Below are 18,331 nucleotides of genomic sequence, written 5' to 3'. Positions count from 1 at the left end.
GGAGCAAAAACAAAAGTGTTGCGTTTATATTTTTGTTCAGTGTATTAATTTATGTGGGGGGGGGGGTACTGTTGAGAGGGTGTCCCACAGAAACATACTCCTTGTCCCACATTTGGTTTGTTGGGACCTGGTCACCCTACATACAACTTGGGACCAAATTGGCAAATACGTCTTAACTTTACTGTTTTCTGATAAAAAGTTGTGTTCAATGACATTAAAACGCATACAAACGCTACTGAAGGTTAATCCAATGTCTCTGTGTCACTTTGAAATGATTACTGATAATCCATCATCATAGTTATGGCAATAAGCCTAGTTTTCAGTTTTCAGAGCGTAACATATCTTTCGGCTTGGGCAAGCTGCGTGTGCATCACTCTCACTCCTCAATGGTAAGGTGTAGGTGGATTTAGGAACTTCGCCCTCGATTCTATTGGCTCTAACGGTTCAAAAGTGCTGTCAATCACCAAAATCGACCGTTGGATTCCAGAAAAATGGCAAATACACCCAAATGACCCCAGAGGTGATTCTTTTTTTCTAAACCTCTCTAAAAAGGTCTAATTTAACTTTTTTTGCATCAATCTTGATACAGGACTTATATGTTATAGTTTGGATTCCTAAAGCTTTTTTTCTACTATCCCATAATTCAAGGGTGGTTTTCACTATAAGTAATGTTTTATTTTTGGACAGACACTATCATTTAAATTGTTTTACTATGTTCAATCTGAATTTACTTTAAAATAAAACATCTATATTGATTCACACGTTTCTACATCCAACTCACAGGTTTATCATTGCTTTGAGAAAAAATATTAATAATTTACCCCTTTTAGAAGTGAAGATATAGTCATTTGTTCTGGGAATGTCATTTTTTAGCCTGAGACCTGAAAAACAGGCTTAGGGCTTAACAGGTACCTCTTTGTGAGCTGGAGTCCTTCACTGGGAACAAACCAGGTCAAACACACTGAGTTAAAAAGTATATTTTTCATTCAAATTAAAGTTTGAGTTATACATTTCATCCAACAGTCAGCGGGCCTAAAACAAGGGAATGACATGTTCATAATGTGCTGAATAACACAACAAATATGCAGTGATGTGAGTCTGTTTCTAAGGCCTTTTTTATTTTAGTAAATTCTGTTAATTTAAACAAAAGAGAACAGAATAAAACTGAAGACATCAGGAATATTTTCTAGATACTAAGATGGGCCTGACGGAAACAGTTTGAGAACCACTGAGTTAGGGAGAAAACAGCATCTCTTCACACCAGTACGGTATCTCTCCAGTGTGAACACGTTGATGTGTTTTGAGGGCACCTGATGTTTTGAACGTTAGCCCACACTCTTCACAGCTGTACAGTTTGGCTCCAGTGTGAATACGTTGATGTATTTTGAGAGCACCTGATTGAGTGAACGTTTTCCCACACTCTTCACAGCTGTACGGTTTTTCTCCTGTGTGAATACGTTGATGTATTTTGAGATGAACTGATTGAGTGAACGTTTGCTCACACTCTTCACACCTGTACGGTTTCTCTCCTGTGTGAATACGTTGATGTATTTTGAGATGACCTGATTGAGTGAACGTTTGCTCACACTTTTCACAGCTGTACGGGTTTTCTCCAGTGTGAATACGTTTATGTGTTATGAAAACACCTGATGTAGTGAACGTTTGCCCACACTCTCCACAGCTGTACGGTTTCTCTCCTGTGTGAATACGTTGATGGATTATGAGAGAACCTGATGTGGCGAACGTTTTGCTACACTTTTCACAGCTGTGCGGTTTCTCTCCCGTGTGAATACGGCGATGTGATTTAAGATAATACAATGTCGAGAATGTTTGACCACACTCTTCACAGCTGTATATTTTTTCTCCAGTGTGACCACGCTGGTGTGTTTTGAGAGCATGTGATGTTTTGAATGTTTTCCCACACTCTTCACAGCTGTATGGTTTTTCTCCAGTGTGAACACGCTGGTGTGTTTTGAGAGCATGTGATATTTTGAATGTTTTCCCACACTCTTCACAGCTGTATGGTTTTTCTCCAGTGTGAATACGTTGATGTCTTTTGAGATGACCTGATTGAGTGAACGTTTGCCCACAATCTTCACAGCTGTATTGTTTTCCTCCAGCGTGAATACGTTGATGTCTTTTGAGATGACTTGATTGAGTGAACGTTTGGCCACACTCTTCACATTTGTACGGTTTTTCTCCAGTATGAATAAGCATGTGGCGTTTTAAATTTCCAGATTTTGTAAAGGATTCATCACATTGCTGACAGCTGTGACGTCTCTCTCTTCCTTTCGGTTTCTAAAACAGAAGGACAGACAAAGAGAGAAAGTCAAACTAGAAAACATAAATACATAGAGTTAACACAATAAAAACTCATTTAAAGGTGGGGTAGGTAAGTTTGAGAAACCGGCTCAAGATACCCTTTTTGTTATATTCCATGGAATGCTCTTAACATCCCGATAGCAATGAATATCTTTAAAAAAATCGATAAAAACATTTCCTCTGTGGAAGCCGTGGCACTGTAAAAAGCCCGACCAATCATCTGAGCCGGCCCGGCTAAAATAACTGGATGGCCTACCTGCCTATCAGCCTTCCATCTGTTCACAAACTTATCTCGTGCCCTCATTGGTCATGTGCGCATTCGTGTGTGTTGGAGGAGGGGCTCTGTAAGGAAGTGGCAGATTTTTCCCAGCTGTGTATTTTCAAATTCTTGCGCACTTGAGCGAATGATACACCTGTGAGTTGGATGTAGAAGTGTAATAATCGATATAGATGATTTTATTTTAAATTAAATTCAGATTTAACATCGTAAAAAAAATATAAATTATAGTTTCCGTCAAAACAAAAACATTACTTATAGTGAAAACCACCCTTGAATGATGGGGTAGTAGACTAAAAGCTTCAGCAATCCAAAATATGATAAGTACCCTGTCTCAAGATTGATGCAAAACAAGTGAAATTTGACCTTTTTAAGAGAGGTTTAGAAAGAAAAAAAAACACCTCTTGGTATATTTGCCGTATCTCTGGAGCCCATAGGTCAATGTTGGTTATTCAAACCTCTTTTTAACCGTTAGAGCCAATCCAATTGAGGGGAAGTTCCTAAAAATCCACCTAAGCATTATCATTGAGGGTTGAGAGTGATGTGCACGTAGTTTGCCCAAACCGAAAGCTACATTACGTTAATAAGATCCATTGGAAATTAATCAGGCCTTTGTTTCGTTCTATAAGAGGCTTTATCAATCTGATTATCCATTGAATTCGGTAAGTCAAAACACTTTCCTAGATGGGCTGTCTTTTCCCAATATTTATGTAGAAACAAAACTCGCAATGAATAGGGAGCTGAACTTTGAAGATATTTCCAATGCCATTCTCAACATGAAAGGTGGTAAGGCCTCAGGACCTGACGGGATCCCAATTTACATGTATACATTTTTCAATGCAAAATTGATAGCCCATTGTTAAACATGTATGCATGGAATCATTCGAGCAGGGCAGACTCCCCCCTTTGCTACAAAGTGCCTTAATAACTCTTATTTTAAAGCCAGGTAAATCATCATCCGAATGTGGCTCTAACAGACCAATTCCAATTTTGAACTCTGACGCAAAGATCATTGCTAAAGCCTTGGCTATGGGACTGGAGAGATTCCTGGCACAGATGATACACGCAGATTAAATCAGCTTTGTTAAAAATCCTCAGGGATTCCATAATGTAAGAAGGGTTACGTTTCGTGAAGGAACCCCGGACAAGGCCATTTGGTCACTCGATGCAGAAAAGGCGTTTGATAGAGTCGAATGGCCAGATCTGCTAGAAGTGCTTAAGTGCTTTGGTCTTGATGACTACTTTCTTAAATGGATTAAAATTATATTTTTTGATTCGTCCGCAGTAGTATTAACCAATAATTGTATTTCACAACCGTTTATACTCTTTCGCGGCACGAGACAAGGATCTCATATTTCACCTCTAAATGTTGTGATAGCTATTATATGGAGCCGTTTGCAATAACCATACAATAACACCATTTGATTTATGGTATTAAGACAGGGCACCTAGAGCATCATATAGCATTGTATGCAGATGATGCCATAGTGTTTTGATCAGGTCTTGCAAAATCCCTCTTAAAAGTAATCAATCAATTTGGTAAAATCTCTGGTTTTAAGGTGAACAAAGATAAATTCTCTATTATGTTTCTCAATGAACAGGAGGGAAGAAATCCAAAATTATCTTTCGCATTTGTAAATGCCATAGACGGTTTTGCTTATCTCGAAATTAAAATGACACCAAAGATAGACATTCTCAGTGCATCTAATTACTAACCCTTGTTAGCTTAAGCGTCAGAAGATTCCACTAGGTGGACAACATTTCCTTGTCCTTAGTGGAAATAATTAATATAAATAAGATGAGTATATTGCCAAAATGTTTATATATTTTTCAATCAATGCCACTAGCACCTCCTCCTCCATTTTTCTCTAAAGTAAGAAAGCTGCTTTCTAAATTTATTTGGAATAACAGGAAGCCGAGACTTAGACTCTCTCTGTTGTATTTACCTTATAAATATATACCTTGGTTTAAGCCCTAAACTTTGTATTTTAAGCATTTAAGCAATTTAAATTTGAGTCTGGCTCTTGAGAAACTCACATATATACTAAGGAAGAAAGCTTCGGAATTTTACACCATTTGGGAATTATTTTTGGAATTTATAAAAAAAGTGGGGACATTGCAGAAGTGATGGAAGGTTAAAGTGAAAAGACTAAACTACTACTACTACTACTACTATTACTACTACTACTACTACTGAGGACATTTTGAATATGGTTAATCTATTTGAAGAATTGTAAGCTGTACTCTGCTCTGTTTGTGGATGTGCTTTTAATGTATTTTTGTTGAATTTGCTAATGTAATATATTCTAGGTCTGTACTTTAAACTGATGATTCTAGTATCTGCACACTTTTTTTTGCATTATTTTTGAATCTGCCATATGTCTAATGTTGGGGAATGTTCGGTTGTGTTTGCGTAATGTGATCAATCTATATCTAACCATACAGTGCATTAATATTGTATTTTCTAAACAGGTTGTGATCTTTCATTTGGGGATAACAGTGTTAGGAATATATTGTGAGGAAGTGCACACTGACCTGAGCTCCAGGGGTCTTTTTGTTCTCCTCCATGCTGCTCTCAGTGCTCCTTCTCCGTCTCTGAAATAATCAACACAACTACAGCTGACACAAAACAAGATAACTCAACACAACCGACAGACACAACAAAACAAATCTACAGCTATTTCTTAGGTTAATAGCAGAGGCGAGAAGTAACTAAGTCCACAAGCAGAGATTTGAGATCCACAAGCGCATTTTTGGTTGACAAATACAAAATGGATTCACAAATGTCTGATCGAAAGTTGTCAATGTTAAAGAGATATTCACAAATTCCTTTTGTTTATTTGTAAATTAATGATAGTATTCACAGATATTGTTTTTATTAATACATATATTTGAGAGAGAGAGAGATATGGGCTTAAATTGGTCTCATGTTTGTGAACATAAAAATAATTTTTGTGTAAATATGTGATTTGTAAATGTAAAACACCATCCACAAATGCATTTAAAAGATTTGTAAACTCACTAATAAATGTGGAAATGTAAAACGGATCTGCAAACACGCAAAAATATTTTCACAACAGTCCAATGTACATACAAAGTCTCTATATTATTAATTTGGCTGCTACACTGCTGCACGCGGAGTTTCCTGACCTGGCTGTGTGGGAGCCCTGCCCCTCACAGCGCGCCTGGCCGGCAGACACAACGCGCGGCCACATGGATTCACAAATGCCTGATCGAAAGTTGTCAATGTTAAAGAGATATTCACAAATTCCTTTCGTTTATTTGTAAATTAATTATAGTATTCACAGACTTTTTTTATTTGTGAAAATATTTTGCGTATTTGCAGATCCGTTTTACATTTGCAAATTTATTTGTGAGTTTTCAAATCTTTCAAATGCATTTGTGGATGGTGTTTTACATTTACAAATAACATGTTTACACACAAATAATTGTTATGTTCACACAAATACTTATGAGACAAATGTAAGCCCAAAGAGAGAGCGTTTTCCAGCCTGAGTCTATTTAATTTATTGTTTTGGTTGTGTGGGATTTAATATATGTTTTATAATTTAATTTATTTGTTTTATTTATTATATATAATTTATATATTTGAATATTATTTCACATTTCATGTGCAATGTTGAATGTTCAATAAAAAGTTCTGTTTCAAAGGATGTACTTGAATTATTATTATTATTATTATTATTATATATTATCATTAAGTCAGTGGTCTAATATGGTCATACAACGGGGCCGACAATATTATCGTTTATCGCAATAGGTTCCGGGAAATGTATGTGACACTGTGTGTGTTGCACAGCCAGATACGGCTCAGCTGACTCAGATAAGGAAATATATGATACATTATGATGTGATATGATGTGATATGAATGATAATGGGACACATCGAAGTCTGCACTCACAGTGCCGCGGACTGTAGGCAACGTAATGTTACTTTGATCCGGTTACTTATGTTGTGGCAGATATTTAATTAAGCTTTCTTAACATAATAGTATAGTTATAATAGTCAGATTGCTCTGAAGATGGGAGGTGATGTTCTATTCATTTTCACGTTCACACAGTCGGTGATTTCGGCCGGCCGTTTTTCCTGCATCGGCAGTTTAAACTGTATTTCCTCCGCACACTGAGCTCTGATTGGTCAGCAGGCGTGGTGCTTTCGCTGAGTTGATCTCTTATCCTGGAACCTATCCTGCTTCGGAGCACAGACTAGGTTCCAGGATAAGTCACCATGGAGATCTAGCCCGCTAAAAAGTGAACGAGCTTCGTAGTATTAGGGAAAATTGGGGGGGAAATTAGGGGTGCACCGAATGGGAAATTCTTGGCCGAAACCGATACCGAAAATAGGAAACAGTTGGCCGAAAACCAAATGCCGAAAATGATTAATAGAAATATATATATATAATGTATACATTTTTTAACAATGTTGTTCAGCTACCTGATTATGGAAAAAGACATGATTATAGCAAAACTTAACTTAACTTAAATAATAATCACTATTATGGGTCCATAAAACATTTATTCAGCACTTTTGAATGCACACAGTACATTAATTCCAAGTCAAGTGCATTTTCTTTTCTCTGTAGGATAACTACAACAAAGTGCATTCAGAACAAAGCCAAGGGGGTGTAACTGCAAAGACTTTCACCACTTCGGGATTACTCCACCACTTGAAATCAAAACACCCGGACAAATATGCGGAGTATGATCAACGTAACCCTGTTCTCTGACATTCTAATTTTCGGTGGCCGAATATTCGGTGCATCCCTACCGGAAATCCCAGAAGTTATCTTGCTAAACAAAAATCCTGCTTCGTAGTATACCCCCCTGGTCCCGACAGGGTTAGCCACACAGCCTAAGTTACCATGGAGATCTAGCCTGCTAAAAAGAGAACCAGCTTCGTAGGACCAGAAACCCTAAGTTTTGCCTGAAGTTAGCTGGCTAAGCGAAAATCCTGCTTCGTATACCCCCCAGGCAGTGGTGTAGTCTACGTGATACGCTGGTATACGCCGTATACCCAATAGAAAATACCAGTGATTTCCGTATACCCTCTTAAAAATGAGCGATGATACGTAACAACATCATTTTGTGACTGTGCTTTCACGCTTTCGCCTCTTCTGTGTTAATACTTTTGGACGTCTGGGGCTTCCGTCGCCTGTGGCCTGTTGCTAAGCAACAGCAACACACTTTGTTCGGCTCTGACAAACCCCGCGTTTCTCTAACGTTATCAGAATTTGATCCGTCCACCATTCAAGTTTGCAGAGCGCTAAACAGGAAGCAAACATGAAACGAAAACAGACGACAATATTTCAATGTTTTCCGAAGTTTTCCCCTATTACCACTACAGAAGAAGAGCCAGGTCAGGCGGCTGTCCTAAAGGTGACAGAGAACGAGCCCAGCGCTACCGCAAATTTACCCGGTAAGTGAAATTAGCATGGTTATCATTAACGTAACTGTAGCTAACTAGCTAACTTCGTAGCTAACTTGATCAACGTTAGTGTGGTGGATCAATGGAAGAGAAAGGGAGCGATATACTGCATGTGTAGCTTTGTGTGTGTGTAGCTGTGTGTGTGTGTGTGTGTGTGTGTGTGTGTGTGTGTGTGTGTGTGTGTGTGTGTGTGTGTGTGTGTGTGTGTAGTCATAAACAGAACACAATGTTTATATTATCTCCTTGTGTCATTGGACACAGATGAGAGCTCCTGGCCAGCGTTGTTGACTGAAAGTCAGGCTAGGGAATTTAAGAACAGGCATCCTTGGTTAGAGTGTAGGGACAGAAAGTTAGGTAAATGTCAGCACACATGCAAAGGAAAGCTGATCTAAACAACAGAAATGCATAAAGTCAATGACTATGCAAATGAGAGTTAATTCATGGTCATGTTAAAAGTGCATTTAAAACATTTGCACCATTATATTACTATATGTTAGTTATCAGTAGTTGTCAAATAATTAGCTATTGAAAAGTGGAACATTTTTCTCCTTTTATCTGATTTTCATGCATTTGTTAGCCATGATGTAAATATTGTAAGCAGTTTATTAAATACTTTTGAGTAAATCTTGGCTCTTTTCTGCAGATGTTATTGGTAAAAACTTGTAATATGCTAATTAGTCATGGTTTTGTTTATTTCCAGGTTGTGCTCTTTGCAGCGCTACAAAATCAACAGGTGTCCTCACAGAACAACGAGTGTCTATGGCTGAGGAGTGGGTGCACTTTAAGATCCAGTCCTGCAGATTCAAGCAGATCAACATCCAGGGCTCGAGCTTAAGGACCTCCCGTCGTCCCGGGGCCAAAAAAAATAGTGTCAGGGAGGATAAAAAATAATTTTGGGACGAATTTGGGACGAGAGTTAAAATAAAAATACCCTGCTAACTCTACTACAAACGGCGATGAAAATGAAATCGACTGCACGTTGTGTGTAGCACACAATTATTAAACCTCCTTGTCAACATAAACACACAAAACATTTAGCAACCCGCAAAAGACACACACACACACACACACACACACACACACTCACACACACAGAGACAGACACACAAACACACACACACACACATACGTAAACTGTGTCCATGTGCTGTCAGCCAGCCGCACAGCTGGCTGTGCCCGCGAATTCCTGGCCCGCAAATTCGCGGGTCTATCTACAGTAGGTTATGTACTGAGTGTGTGTATTTCGCGGGTTGAGTGATGTAAAATGACAATGGTATCCCGTGGAGGAATTCTGAAATGTTTTACCTTTACATCACAAAAACGCACAGCAGAACCAGACCCTGGAGCCCCGGCCTCTTTATTTACTTACTCCTCTTCATCCCCTATGGGTAATAAGGCTGAGATGAGAACCCTCCATCGTATTTAGTCCTTAGCAATATGCTGCGCCTCTCCCCATGTATGGATGGGTACCGAGCCCCGGTATTAAACGGGCTCCGCCCGGGCCGGAATTATTAAAGACAGTGGTAACGGTAAGCTCCGACGTTATCTGACTTTTTATCGGTACTGGAGACATTTAAAAAATATATGTCGTATGTAGTATTGCTACATAAACATTATATCGCAGTTTTAGTTTATCCAACTCCGTTTCTAATATGCAATAAGACTACAACATGCGTCTATGATGTATTTTCGAGCTTTCCAATCCAGACGAGATCTCTCTCTCCCGTCTGTGTGCGAGGGGGCGGGGCAGTTTGTAAAGGTCTCCTGACTGTGTTACAGACTGTCCTCCTGGTTAGTGGTTACTCTGGGTTCTGTCTTCAGGACAGAGTGTTGGATTTTTTTTGTTAATTGGATGGGACTTGATTTGATTCAATATTAGTAATTTTCTCGTTTGTGTGTTTGTTTAAATATATTTGGCCTTTGTCATGTGATTGACTGATTTACTCAAATAAAAAGGTTGATGAATTATCATCTAATGATTTGTATGATGTTTTATTTATGTTAAAGGTCACTTTGAATGATTTTAACTAATGATAAGTAGTAGAAAAACTAATATTTTAAATTCGGGACGGTCCACATTAATTTCGGGACGGCTTAGATTGTATTTCGGGACGGTTCCGGGAGGATGGTGAAAAAAGTTAGTCGAGAGCCCTGTCAACATCTCTGGCCTCTTTGAGAAACAAGATTAGACGACATGAGACGTCCAGAGCACACAAAATAGCCCAGGAGCTCACGGAGAAGGGTGGACAGGATTTAGTTGGAAATTTGGTGAGAGCTGTGTCAGAGACTGTGTTTGCAGAGACAGATTCTGTATTCAGAACAGCATACTATCTTGCGAAGATGAACCAACCTTTTATTGACCATGATAGTCTCATTGAGTTTAAGGAAAAAAATGGTGCCGACATGGGCACTAGTCTACACTCAAGGTACAGTTCCACAAAAATTGGAGAACATAGCAAAAGAGATGCAGAAAAAAATAGTTCACAGTATTGTGACGTCTTCAAGCAAGTTGTCTGTTCTCATTGACGAGGCTACATACAGGGCTTGTGGACTAACACAGTGAACCCAGTATGGACATGTTGAGTGCTTTTTCAACCCTCATTTATTGAGGTGAAGCTTATTTGTTAATTTGTTTCTTGTTTAAAGCTAATTTGTCTTGTAGCACTTCAAGGATGTTTGCTTGTTCATTTAAGCTGATACAGTACATAGTTTGACAATGATTTATGGAAGATAATAGGGCTGAACAAGTTCGAATAAATATCTAATGCATTGAAAAATATTTTTAAAATGATTATTGTGTGACATTTGTGCAGATCTATGCGAAACAAAGATGTTTTTTTAAGTGTAGAATATGATGTGTGGGCCAGGACATCTGTAGCATGCATATTTATTGTATATTACTTGAAAATTGCAGTAGGCCATATTGAGATTTTGATAAAAATGTCGATTAATTGTTCAACCCTAGAAGATATATGGACTTTTTCCATCATTGTTCATTCTTTTATTTTTTTATTGTTAATGTCACTGGCAGTTAAAAGTCACATAAAAATGCTTATAATACATTGACATGTTGATAACACATGACTAGTCTATGCATTAGTGAGTGTGATGGTGTTCATGAGGTGTTGCTTCGAGACAGGTGTCGCTCCGCGATATGTCGCTCTAGGATGGATGAATACAATTATGACAGTATGCCCACTACAAAAAAGTAGACTACACCACTGCCCCCAGGCCTCTGGAGTAAATTCAGTAAATTCAAAGCTACCCTGCAGTATACAAAGTCATTCAAACTAGACACACACGGATGGATGTTACCTCTCTCTCCTCTTCGTCGTGGTTCTTCAGTCTTTTTTCTCCTCGATAAAACACTGCCGTTAAACACGCTAATCTCCGTTTAATGCCTTTACTTGTGTTTACCAATGAGCAACGTGGTTTAAAAAGCTACGAACAACGAACGGGAGGCAACACAAACACGGTTTAACGGATAAATCACCCTCCAAGGATAAACTAAGTCTTTGTATGTGCTTTACATACACATTATTCGGTATAAAATCTGCGTCAACGTCTTAGCAACTTCTAGCTTCTAGCTTCTGAGGACCGGAAGCTAGAAACGGTCCGCCGCAATGGATCATGGGATTTTAGTTTTTCTTTTAAACATAAATTCACTGCCTCCCTGTGGTGAAAAACGGTATTAAATAAATATGAATTACGACAATAATAATAATAATGATAATAATAATAATAATAATAATAATAATAATAATAATAATAATAATAATAATAATAATAATAATAATAATAATAATATGGGACTGGTATGGCAGATTTTAAACGTTGGGGAAATGTTTTTGTTTGTGATCATACATTTGTTTTCCATTATAAAGGTTTTGATATAATTATTGATCATTAAAGTGTTATCAAAGCTGGTAAAGGTGAAGCTAGTTTTAATGACTTTGTATAGCCAACTGCAGGGTAGCTTGTGAATTTACTCCAGAGGCCTGTACTACGAAGCTGGTTCAACCTAACCTGGATATGTTTGAGTTAGCCGGTTGGCCTAATCCAAAACATAAGCGCTCTCGCTAAACTGTACTACGACGCGGGTTATCAAGTGGATCGCTCAAGCCAGCCGTGTCCTATAGAGTGGCGAAGTCACGCCCATCTACTTCCAGTCCATTGGACCTTATTTCGGAAAAATTATGCATTGTGTTAACGATGCCATGATCTTAGGGCAGGAATACCGTGAGCATAGTTTAACGTGACAGAGGAAAAAATACACACATACACCGTCGGCTTTGCTCCAACCGGAAGTGACACGTTTTATTGCGCATGTCCCTTTTATTACGGGAATAAAGGAAGTGATTAGTATAAGAGTATTAAATAAACAAATTCATATATTACAATTCATAATTCAACACATTGAAGCAATGAAGAGAGAAAACGTATCTTTCGATCCCATTTGAATTGTGCCATGAATTACACATATGATGTTTGTCAATCTTAAAAAATCATTTCCATGTCAGAAAAGTCACAGTTTGTCGTAAAACTGTTGAAATATAAGACTATGAAAAATACGCAACTAGAAAGACTACAAATCCCAGTCGCGTAAGTGATGTCATAACTGTTTTCCTCCACTAAGTGATAGCTAAGATCAGCGCCATATAGATATAATCTATCTATATGGCGATGGCTAAGATAAGATAACTTTAACAAGATGCCTGTGTGCTTAGTACCAGGTTGTTATCATACCAGCAATGGTGCAGTATGGATGTTGATATACTGGCACTCGCGTGAAGCAGTCACAATTTCTACAGGCTCGCACTACCTGTTAGCATCTGGTATCTGTTAGCATCTAGGTCTCCTGCTTATAAACATTTAGCCATCCCTGCTTATACAAGTAGTAGTTTTAGTTGTCTGCGATCTGCGGAGGCCTACTCCCACCTGTTGAGTACGGCTGTACCAGGGTCGGCGTCATGGGTGGGCATTCGCGGGCCATGCCCCCCCAAATGAGTCACTGTGCCCCCCCTGCCAGGCCAGGCAAGCCCTGCCACTTTGCCGTTTTTTTATTTTTATTTTTTTATCATATTATAAGTGAAAACGTTTCCACTAAATCTTTTTTGTGTGAAATAAATCAGAAATAAAGAATATAAATAAAAAACACAGCCTGAGGTGTGCTCACTGGTAATTGGTGTGTTTCTTGACCAATGACCCCGGCCTTTGATTTGTTGTTATTAATTCAAAAAATGCGCGCATAATTAGCAAGTCAGTCAGACGAAGCTAATGCTCGGACTGTCGGACAGTAATAAAGTAATGGATATACGTAAATGGCTGCAAGGTGCAGCTGCTACACGGCCTCCTCCAACTCCTCCACCTCCTGAAAACGAAGGGAATAATGCACCCATCTCCAGCATCGCCGGCGGCACCACCTCTGAAGAGCTGGAGCCGTGCTCTTCGACCAGCCAACCTGCTAGCCAAGCCCATCCACCTGCTGCAGCTAACGTTAGCGCTGGAATTCAACAACCCATAGATGATATTGGAACTGATCAGCCCAAACAAATCTTCTTAAAACAGTACCCTTACAGCATCCTCACTGGCAGGAGGCGTTCGTTTGTCTCTGCTTGGTATCACAACCGAGACTGGCTTGAATACAGTGTCAAGGCCGATGCTGCATTTTGTTTCTGCTGTCGGCAGTCTAGCAAAACCTGGAGAATGGATGCATTTATGTCTGTTGGCTTCCGTAACTGGAAAAATGCGGTGGAGAGAGACAAGGGATTTCAGAAACATGCAAATTCAAAGGAGCATCTCTCTTGCTATGCAATGTGGAAGGAGCGAGAGAGGCGTGCCAGCACTGGAAAGGAGATTTCTACACTTGTTAACGCAGACCAACGTGGCCTTTTCCTCTCCCTGCTGAACTATACGATAAAAAAAGACCCCAAATTGGCTGATGTAGTGAAATCAATCCCTCGAAACGCCACTTACACTTGTCACGAAATGCAAAATGAACTCATAAGTACACTCAGCAATGTGGTGACTGACGCTATCGTGGAGGAAATAGGAGACTCCTTTTACACACTGAAAGTAGATGGAACCCGACCAATAATTTCACCATATATGTAAATAATCTCTGTAATAATTTATCAAAGGCTGCTTTCCATTTTTATGCAGATGATACTGTTATTTATTGTTCATCCTCCTCTATAGAGCAATGATGTTATTCCATCTAATTTATCTCAACTCAAGTTAGTATTAAATGCAGACAAATCCAAACTCATTATATTTTCAAATGGCAAAAAGTTAACTTATTTTCTCCCCAACATTTGTACTGTTCAAGGGACTGACATTGACATTGAAAGGGTCACTACATACAAATATTTAGGTTTTATTATTGATCAGAACTTATTTTTCAAGTCACACACTGAAAATGTTGTTTCAAAATTAGGTTTCTCCTTTCAGACAAGGAAACATTTGATCTCTGTAACGTTTTTACCAGTATTGGATTCTGGCGATCTGCTTTACATGAATGCCTCTAACCAGAGCCTAAAGACTTTGGATACTGTGTACCATTGCATTGTGCATTACGTTTTATTACTGGAAGGATATATATATTGTGACTTTGGAATAAATATGCACTTTATGAAAATTATTAGTTGGTTACTGTTAGTAAAAACAGTAAGGTTAATAGCCTACTGGATGTTTGTTTTGCTACTGGATCGCCAGGCCCTCTGACCTGATCTGTGGAGTCTCAGCTGTTCATATGAACGGCTCGACATTATAAATGGCCCGCTGGCCCGGAAGCATTATTTAGACACCCCGGCCAGCATAACGTACTTTCAAATCGCCCCACAGCTGTTTGCTGCGGAGCGCAGCGCGAGCAGTCTCCGGTGAGCGGGAGCGCACTCATTCACTCCAGTCAGTAGTGGGAACCGCAGTAGACAAAAGGCGTTGCTATAGCAACACGTAATGTTTATGTGAAAAGGGGTGGGGTCAATATGAACCGCTGGCGGAAATAGGTAACAACAACAGAGGGTGCTACATAACACACTTTCAGGTGTGTGTGTGTGTGAGAGAGAGAGAGAGAGAGAGAGAGAGAGAGAGAGAGAGAGAGAGAGAGAGACAGAGAGAGAGAGAGAGAGAGAGAGAGAGAGAGAATTGGCTTAATGAAGCGTGCAGTGCTGTTTGTGGGAGAGACAAGAGACTTTACAGCATGTGTGTTCCCCCCCGTGGTAAATGATTGCCCCCCCATTCGATTTGTTCTGGAGCCGACCCTGATCATACATTAAGTATAATAGGAAAGCATCCAACCGGAAAGTGTATACACTGTAGCCAGCCAGAAACTGTTGAGCATGTTTTACTGCTTTGCAGGAAATATAGTACTCAGAGAAATGTGTTTTTCCAGACACTGAAGAAAGCAAAATTCCATGACTTGTCGCTATCAGGACTGTTAGGGAAAACATCAGGCAATATATATTGTGAGATTATTAAGTTTCTAAGAGAAATGGATAAATTTAAAATAATCTAGAGTTTTGGTTCTTTGTTTTGTTTCTTTTGTTTATTGTTTTCTGCTTAGTCTCTTGTCCACACTCCAGTCCAGTTGGTGGCGGTAATGCACCTACAAGTTGGTTTGCCAACCGCCAATAAACACGAAAGAAGAAGAGGAAGATGATGCATTGCCGTGGTCCGTTTCTAGCTTCCGGTCCTCAGAAGCTAGACGTTACTAACAGATGTTTACGCAGATTTTATACCGAATGTAATGTGTTTAAGAGACTTTTAAAACACATACAAAGACTTAGTTTATCCTTGGAGGGTGATTTATACGTTAAACCGTGTTTTTGTTGCCTCCCGTTCTTTGTTCGTAGCTTTTTATACCACGTTGCTGATCGGTAAACATAAGTAAAGGCATTCAAGGGAGATTAGTGTGTTTAACGGCAGTGTTTTATCAAGGAGAAGAAAGACTGAAGAACCAGGACGAAGAGGAGAGAGAGAGAGGTAACATCTATCCGTGTTTTTGTGTGTGTGAGAAAACGTTTTTAGAGAGTACTTGTCCATGGACAAGTGAGTTTGGCAATTTACTTGTCCGAATACATTTTTCAAATTGTGGCCACTGGAATCTTCTTCTTCGCCATCGTATTTTACATTTTCCCACGGTTTTGACGGTTTTTAAGGTTTTACTGCATCACACATAGGGTTGGGTATCGTTTGGATTTTAACGATTCCGGTTCTGCTTTTCGATTCCAGTTATTTTCGGTTCTCAATTCCGGTTCTTTGAGAGGGTAAAAATAAGTCCCATGACAAACTGGGAGAAAAATATATTTATGAAAACATTAAGTCAAATTTGTATTCCTATTTACTAGGGCTGTCCCGAATACCGTTTTTCGGGCTCCGGATATTCGGTAGTAATCAGCAGCGAATATTCGGTGCGGAGAGATTTGTATTTTTTTTTAATAAAAGGTTTCATAACACGCTCCGAATCTGAGACACCTGACAACATGCTGTTAAGCAGAAGCGCAGAAAGAGCATACTATTTATATTTATTTATTGTCTCAGTACTCGCAAACATTAAAACTAAATGTGTCCTCTGTAGGGTAACTGTAGGGTCTGCTGTATTGTTGAGGATGTTGATGGCTGGGATGCGTGGGGATGCACCTATGGACACAAGTTATTATTAGGCTGAGCTACTCAACTTTATGCCATTGCCTTAGCCCCAGATGTTCCCACATTACTCCTATTATTTTCACTATTCGGATAAAATTTAAAAAACTAATATAAAAAAACAATTCTGTAGCTTGCTTGCAACTATTTTCCAAGCAAAGTAAGAGCACGTTTTTATCATGTGTAACGTTACTGTTTAAACGGCGGATAAAGCAGCTTCATCATGGCAACTTGACAACAGCTAAGCTAAGCTAGGTTACTACTTACAGCATCCAGGTGACTTTTCAGAGTTGTTGTGCCTTCGTGGTAGGCCAGTTTCTTGTCGCATATTTGGCACATATTCTTCTTACCGTCGTCCAATTTAAAATGGTCCCACACAGCTGAAGTCTTCGGCATTTTGTGGGTGAAACGAGGTGAAGCAAGGTGAAGCGTGCCGTTTGCGTTCGTGACTGTGAGTGAACGCGATGTCAGGAGCACAGGCTGAGATTGTATATATTTCCGCATTTTAACAGTGCAATTCAAAAGTATAAATATAGTATAAGAATATGGTAATTCGCCTTTATTAATAACATACATTTAGAAAAAAAAAAAAAAAAAACGAATATCCGAATAATGAAATTGAAACCCGAATAGTTGGCCAACGAATGAATATTCAAATAGTCGAATATTCGGGTACAGCCCTACTATTTACAAATCACTTCATACTGTTTAATTTCTTACGGTTATTGAATACAATTATATAAAAATAATCTCTGCATTGTTTAGTTAGTTCTAAGTGGTGTAGTTTGAGAATGTACAATTGGCCCAGTCTCCTCTGATGTTACACTGCAACCTTCCTGTGAGACAGAGTCCAACCACACATGTCTACCACACAGGCCTAATAATACATTATATTTATAGCCTTTAGGCCTAGCGCTTTTCTAAAACTCAAAGACGCTTACACATGTCCTGCAATACACATGCTGCCCAGCTGCTCACTGTTTGTAAAAGTAAATAAATAGTATTTTCATTTCAATAATCTACTTTCTATACCCTGCTTCATAAACAATACTGACATCCAGTGGCGGCTGGTGGAAATTATTTTAGGTGGGGCTATTTTAATGGTGAATAAACCGCACGGGGAACATTTTGAGAAATTACCCCTTAAATTAAATTGGCTACACTATTTCATCGTTGATGTTGTATGATTGGTATTTAGCTACGGTATTTAGCGTCAACAGCACCTCCGCTTTTAGGGTTGACGTAGACCCAAACGTCGCCCGGATGTCCCCCGGTGTTGTTGCGGGAGCTGCTGCACTAGCTAACGCTCAACTAGCTAATGCTACATTAGCAAAACAAACGCTTATTTCTTTTGCAAATGGTGCGGCGGGCTTCAAACACGTTCCCCTCCACTGGTTTCAACCAAGTACTAAATTAAATGTTTTCCAACCAAATACGGTTGAACTGACAGTTCCCCATATTAATTTGTAAGTAGATTCGAAGGTACAGTGGGGCAAAAAAGTATTTAGTCCGCCACCAATTGTGCAAGTTCTCCCACTTAAAAAGATGAGAGAGGCCTGTAATTTTCATCCTAGGTGTACCTCAACTATGAGAGACAAAATGAGAAAAAAAAAATCCAGAAAATCACATCTGATTTTTAA

General features: G+C 39.0%; 3 protein-coding genes across 10 annotated transcripts in view; 1 reads left to right on the top strand and 2 right to left on the bottom strand.

The window, feature by feature from the left end:
- LOC307028544 (uncharacterized protein) overlaps nucleotides 1–18,331 on the bottom strand; it is a 143,189-nt gene that overhangs the window by 34,964 nt on the left and 89,894 nt on the right. The window lies entirely within an intron of this gene.
- Nucleotides 1–18,331, bottom strand: part of LOC307028542 (uncharacterized protein) — a 63,195-nt gene that overhangs the window by 7,516 nt on the left and 37,348 nt on the right. Inside the window, exons 1-3 of one of the 4 annotated variants that reach the window (XM_079663649.1) lie at nucleotides 16,959–18,253; nucleotides 5,135–5,194; nucleotides 1,097–2,298 (exon numbers count right to left, since the gene is read on the bottom strand). In XM_079663649.1, coding sequence (XP_079519775.1) covers nucleotides 1,234–2,298; nucleotides 5,135–5,194; nucleotides 16,959–17,267 — 1,434 coding nt within the window. In that variant the 5' untranslated portion in view covers nucleotides 17,268–18,253 and the 3' untranslated portion in view covers nucleotides 1,097–1,233. Of the gene's footprint in view, nucleotides 1–1,096; nucleotides 2,299–5,134; nucleotides 5,195–11,360; nucleotides 11,656–16,958; nucleotides 18,254–18,331 lie in introns of those variants that run through there. The other 3 variants (XM_079663651.1, XM_079663653.1, XM_079663650.1) reach the window with 3 other exon arrangements.
- The window catches only part of LOC307028545 (uncharacterized protein), a 151,682-nt gene that overhangs the window by 116,380 nt on the left and 16,971 nt on the right, over nucleotides 1–18,331 (top strand). The window contains exon 1 of one of the 4 annotated variants that reach the window (XM_079663659.1): nucleotides 15,453–16,028. The exons of 1 other annotated variant lie outside the window; for it this stretch is intronic. The gene's annotated coding sequence lies outside the window, so the exon portion shown is untranslated. Of the gene's footprint in view, nucleotides 1–15,452; nucleotides 16,029–18,331 lie in introns of those variants that run through there. 2 more of the 4 variants (XM_079663661.1, XM_079663660.1) reach the window with 2 other exon arrangements.

This window comes from Notothenia rossii (assembly GCF_949606895.1).
Source record: "Notothenia rossii genome assembly, chromosome: 2".
Lineage (NCBI taxonomy): Eukaryota > Metazoa > Chordata > Actinopteri > Perciformes > Nototheniidae > Notothenia > Notothenia rossii.
This window is presented reverse-complemented; position numbering and strand designations above follow the sequence as displayed.